Below are 6,312 nucleotides of genomic sequence, written 5' to 3'. Positions count from 1 at the left end.
ATTAAAGGGATGTTGCTCCTGATTCCGCTTTTCATGCTACGTTGGAACCATTTTCTGCACCTCACATGCAGGTGGGGTGAAGTTGCACATAAATGTACTTCATTAATTTGTCATTTGAAGAAAAAGTTGAATCCCCTTCTGCATTCAGTCAAACAAAGGGCAAAGAACAGAGGACTTTAAAGCACATAAGCCCGTGCATGAAATTAGGAATAGCCGTTGAAACGGGAGCCCTCACAGATATGACAGTTTTTTCGTTGTTGGGAATACCGTCAGTAGCAGTAAAAGCATCGTGAACAGGAGAAAACCCATCATGGAGAAGAGAATGCCCAAGGAATCCAATGACCCACCCACCATTTGGTTATCCATCACAGAAAATAAAAATGTATGCTATGTAGCTACCTCTTTGCTGTATGAGAATTATATATAAATATCTATTACTGGCCAGAATATAAGTATCTCATAGTTCTTGGGCTCTCTGTGCTTCTGAATCCCCCATGTCCGCATATTCCTGAGCTTGATATTCCCTTTAGTCTGCATAGATTTAAGATGGCTCTGAGTGCTCAGCTTATATCACAATGTGTATTAATGATATTGGTTTCATCCCTGCTATCATCAGCACCGAGGGCATCTGGTCATGCATTTTATGTAAATGAAGAGTCATATCTACAAAGCACCAGTGCCCATCATGACTATAGAGATGCTTTGTCCAAATCAGGTCATACATTTTATGTAAATGAAGAGCCATATCTACAAAGCACCAGTGCCCGTCATGACTATAGAGATGCTTTGTCCAAATGCATTCTGTTCTTTGAAGGCCAGAGGTCAGGAAAACTGCCTGCAAATCAACGCCTCAGATGGAGAAAAGACTCTGCCCTCAGAGATGGCTCGGCTGCAAATGTATGTTATTATTTGTTTTTCCTACATGATATATGTCAATGTTTGTATATGTTCTGCCATGGCCCTTAATCCCTCAACATTTGTGAATGCAGGTCGATTTGGTAGGAGGGTACTATGATGCAGGGGATAATATCAAGTTCGGTTTCCCTCTGGCTTTTACAGCCACTATGCTATCATGGAGTGTGATAGAATTCGGAAGGTTCATGGAAGATGAGCTACAGAATGCTGAGACTTCAATCCGTTGGGCGACGGATTATCTCCTCAAAGCAACAGCCCATCCAGATACAGTCTACGTTCAGGTTTAGTTTCTTCAGAATAAGTCCATGTCAAAGTTCATGTCTATTAATGTCACTTACAGGACACTTCATGTATAACGTTGTGTGCTATGGCAGGTGGGTAATGCCGATGCAGATCATTATTGCTGGGAGAGGCCAGAAGACATGGACACGCCCAGAAGTGTTTACAAAATCAACAAAGATAATCCAGGTTCAGATGTTGCCGCTGAATCAGCTGCAGCATTGGCTGCTGCATCTATTGTGTTCCGGACTTCAGACCCAGGGTACTCACAACTGCTTCTCAGAACTGCAATTCGGGTAAGCTAGTCAAAACTTCCACAACATGAGTATTGCTAACATACATAGAGGAGTGTTGTGTTCCCAGAGTTCAGACCCAGGGTATTCCCAACTGCTTCTCAGAACTGCAATTCGGGTAAACTAGTCAAAACTTCTACAACATTAGTATTGATAGTATACATAAGAGGAGGTAGAGACCTCCTTGAAACTGCAATTCTGATACGCTCAAGCCTTGAACTGCAATTCTAGTAAAGTTCAAAGTTAAAGAGTTTCAGAACACGGTATAGATAGTACATAGGAGGGAGTACAAACAACCCTTAAAATGCACTTGGAATAAGTGCACTGGTTAATCAAAATTTCCAAAATATTAGTGCAGCCCTTAAAATGCACTTGGAAAGAGTGCAATGCTTTACACAAATTTTACCGCAATTTACTAATCAGGATATTCCCAACGGCTTAACAAAAATGCATTTCAGGTAAGCTTATTTCTCAACAAAACTGCATTTCAGGTAAGCTTAATGTTTAATTAGAAATTCAAAACATATGTATATGTAGCATGGTTGAGGACAAATATCACCTGGTGTAGTAAAAAGTTAAATAGTTATGGCCTGGTGTAGGTCAATTTTCCAGTAGTAAGAATTCTAGAAACAGTTCAGGTAAATACTACATTATATTAATATTAAATTAGTTTGATTTTGATTGCAGATTCCAGGAATATCCAGAATATGATGGACAGGAAATAAGTTAAACAATTGACTTAGCTTCTATCCATTAGATTCCAAAATATTCCTGAATCTACAATAAATTCAACTATAAGGCCATACCAGGTGTGTGCTAAAGCAATGACACTTTTCAATATCTACCAGCTAACACTCTTCACAGTTATTTTTTTTCCTACAATATCTATCATCTCAGTTTTTTTGGTTGGCCCGTACCTCTGGTTATACATATAGCAAAAGAGAGAAATTGCAATTTGGGGAAGAAACAAGCAAACAAACAGCAATTTGGATAAGCTCAATATAAACATGAGTATTGATGATAAACCTAGAGGAGGTTAAGACAACCTTAAAATTGCAATTCTGGTTACCTAGTTTCAGAGGATAAGTATACACAAAACAGATAGAGACAGTGTTATTATAAATGGCAGCTAAGCTGCCAAAAAATTTGGGTTTTTTAACAAAATCTAATGAAATGTTTTACTCTGTTTACAGGTGTTTGGGTTCGCGGACAAATACAGGGGAGCATACAGTGATAGTCAGACCGTGAGAGCAGGAGTGTGCCCTTTCTACTGCGACTTCGATGGATACCAAGTAATGTTGCTGCAGTATATACATCTCATGTCTTGAAGAGCTTCAGCATACAATCTGCAGAATGATTGATTAGGAGTAACAAAAATAGGTCTTCCCGTTTTGCAGGACGAACTGCTGTGGGGTGCAGCCTGGTTGCACAAGGCAACGAAGAACCATTCATATATCAACTACATTCAAATAAATGGCAAGACACTTGGAGCTGACGAAAACATTAACGAATTTGGCTGGGACAACAAACATGCAGGAATAAATGTCCTGGTATCCAAGGTAATATTAATGCAGAGTCATACTTTTGAATGAACTCTTCTACTTGAAGTTCTCCTATGCAGACTGCAAAACTGGGGTTCTCTGTCCTTCTGGTACTGTTTCTGGGTTATTCTCCTTGTCTGAATACTGTTGGTGGTTTATTCTCCTTTTCTGAATACTGTTTCTTGGTTATTCTCCTTGTCTGAATGCTGTTTGAAGGTTTATTCTCCTTTTTATGAATACTGTTTCTTGGTTATTCTCCTTGTCTGAATACTTTTTGTGGTTTATTCTCCTTGTCTCCATAATAGTACCAAATCTGTGATATAAAATTTTTGTGTAGGAATTCTTGCTGGGAAAGGTAGCTTCTTTGCAAACTTACAGAGGATATGCTGATGACTTCATCTGTTCTCTCATACCAGAAACATCTGATGAGCATGTACCATTCACACCAGGTTGTATATCTTCACAAATATAATTAGCATAGATACTTTTTTACTCTAAAATTGGGCATAATCCTGTCTGAGATCTTACCAGGTTGTAACAGAATCTGGCTTCTCTGAGTGCAATAAACCATCATCTTCTTAAAATTTTGTTGGTGTTCCTAGTGGTGCATTGGGTGAATCATAAGTTAAGAAAGTTAATGTATGAGTACTGTAACAGGTGGACTTATCTACAAGCCAGGAGGGAGCAACATGCAACATGTTACAGCCATATCGTTTCTACTTTTAGCCTATGCTAATTATTTGGGCCATTCTTCTGAAGTTGTTCAATGTGGTAGCATCCAAGTCACTCCTTCTAGACTCAGAACAGCTGCCAAGCGCCAGGTTCTACTCAAGATTTGTCATTGGAATCCAAACTTGATAACAAAATATTGCATCAAACATAAAGGAAGCCTGGTTATTGTCAGTACTAAACTGATATTGTGGCTGGCTGTGTATGCAGGTGGACTACATACTGGGGGATAATCCTCTAAAGCTTTCGTACATGGTGGGATATGGTCCTCGCTTTCCCCAATATATTCATCACAGGGGCTCATCATTACCCTCTGTTACAGAGCATCCCAATCACATAACATGCAAGGGTGGCTCCCAATTCTTTTTCAGCAAAAATCCCAACCCAAATCTTCTGGTGGGGGCAGTGGTTGGAGGGCCAGATAGCCAAGACCAATATCCAGACAATAGGCCAAATTTCAGGCAATCCGAACCCACCACCTACATCAATGCTCCACTGGTAGGGGCGCTTGCATTTTTCAGTGGCCATCCAGAATTCTAACTTCAATCATAAACGAAGTATATACCATATAATGTAATATTTGCTTCAACAACCATATCTGTGAACAAGATGTACAGGATTAACCACCGTGATTATTATGTAACTATAATTTCCTTTTGTTAAAGGCCATGCCTTTTATTGTTGTAATGATGAAAGTATGCTTAAATGTCAAATAATAGTGGTAATGTTGTACATTACAGTGATAATTTACCGTGATAATTTGAGAAATGAAAAGGTGTACACTGTCTGAAAGCAGTGAAATAATATTAAAGCAATGCAAAAGGTAAAGTCCGACCACAATTGTCCCGCAATGACTTTCTTACAACGCACAAGATAAAGCAACATTATCTCTCCAATGCAGTACACTACACAATTAAGCATATTGAAGATTGAGAGTGACACAAAACTTTTATAACGTCCAAGCAAGTTTGCCAACTTCCAGTAACGATCAGGTGACCAATACTAATACTACAGCATTTCGGCATACTTTTCATTGATATGGTGACCCAGAAATTAAATGATAAAGCAAACGACTTGAGAGTTAAACCCAGGTCCAATCACCATCCATTGGACTAAATAATCAAATGCAATGTACATTTAAAACCATAATTTATATGAAATGACCCATGCTGGTTGGTAATTCAAGTTTTATATTGTGGAGCCGTTTTACCTACCCAAACAACCTTTAACTATTATAATAGGCCATCAGCCATGATAACTATAAATCATGTTTTTATTATATATAATTCTTAAAGTTTGTAAATGGTCATTGAACATAAAAAATAATATGTAGGTATTTGTTCTTTCATGATTTGTTTTGAAATCTAGATATCATTTAAAGTCTCTTCATCATTGTCGATATATTTTTGGTTCAAAGATGAATTGTACTAGGTTCTCTTTTGGTTAGGTGTACTCTAACTCTTCCACGTTTTGGCTTTTTTGCCAGAATCTAGCATTACAAGTTTTAACTTTTGGTTAGATGCACTATAACTCTTCCATGTTTTGGATTTTTTTAATGGAATCTAGTGATACAAGTTCTCACTACAATAGGATTTTGAATGCATAAATGAATTTAACACCTTGAAAAAATCAAGATTATAGAAATATACAGATTTCACAACTCAAACTTGTGATCCCAACAAATCCCTACAAAAATATATTTGGAAAAGGGCCAAAACATAGAAGAGTTAGGAAGTTTTTGGTTGTGCCTCAATGCACTGACTTGACTACTAAAATTTACAAGGTATACATCATTTACTCCTCAAATTTAAACTTGTGATTTCTTAGGAAGAAATACATGTTTTTAACCATTAAACCCTAATTAATTACTACTTTTTGATTTACCAAATTATTTTGGCCCTGTTTTTTTTGCCTGTTTTTTTTTTTTTTTGCCTTTGTGCCCAAATGATCATGGTGAATGACAATCACCAATATTTTTTACAAGAAAATAATGTGGCCCTTTATTCACTGTTTGAAAGCCCTTATGTCACTCTGATATGTCATCAACGTCATGAACATTGCCACATATAACTCCAATCAGTTTTTAACTGGCAACATTTATCCTCAAGTGTCAGAGCAAGACTGTGTCCTCCTACATTGACTATTATGGATATCAAGTAATGCTTGTTGGAGGTATACCTTCTCTATAGAATGATTGATGAAGACTAACTTAAATTGCTTTCTAGGGAAAATTGTTGTGAGGTGTCACCTGGGAAGAACCAATCATGTTTCAGACAAATGGTAAAACATTGGGAGCTGATGAAAACATACAAATTTGTGTGGGATAAATGTTGTGGTACCCAAAGTGCAAATTAACACACAGTCTCCAATGGAGAATCCATAGCTATTTGTCCTTATGGTATTGCTTGCCTATTATATCAAACAAGCGTTGTCTACCATGAGCATAATTTTGCCAAGATTGCGATTTTTTTTTTCTTAATTGGAATATGGTGATTTTTTTTTTCAAAAATATGTGAGAGTGTTTAAATCGTTTTTTTATGGTAGAAATGAATTCA

At 37.3% G+C, this 6,312-nt stretch overlaps 1 protein-coding gene across 1 annotated transcript; it reads left to right on the top strand.

The window, feature by feature from the left end:
• The first annotated feature begins 375 nt into the window (after positions 1-375).
• LOC149223761 (endoglucanase 8-like) lies at positions 376-4,444 on the top strand. The gene is made up of 8 exons (XM_089385912.1): positions 376-897; positions 990-1,196; positions 1,290-1,490; positions 2,681-2,779; positions 2,885-3,046; positions 3,366-3,477; positions 3,686-3,849; positions 3,968-4,444. Exons 1-8 carry the CDS (start codon positions 547-549, stop codon positions 4,295-4,297), a joined length of 1,626 nt encoding a protein of 541 aa, XP_089242038.1. The 5' UTR covers positions 376-546; the 3' UTR covers positions 4,298-4,444.
• Positions 4,445-6,312: the final 1,868 nt, after the last annotated feature.

This window comes from Pinus tabuliformis, chromosome Q (genome assembly GCF_031772625.1).
Source record: "Pinus tabuliformis cultivar Carrire ecotype Pingquan chromosome Q, CPIR1, whole genome shotgun sequence".
Classification (NCBI taxonomy): domain Eukaryota; kingdom Viridiplantae; phylum Streptophyta; class Pinopsida; order Pinales; family Pinaceae; genus Pinus; species Pinus tabuliformis.
The sequence above is the reverse complement of the archived record's forward strand: the minus strand, read 5'-3'. Positions and strand labels throughout refer to the sequence as shown.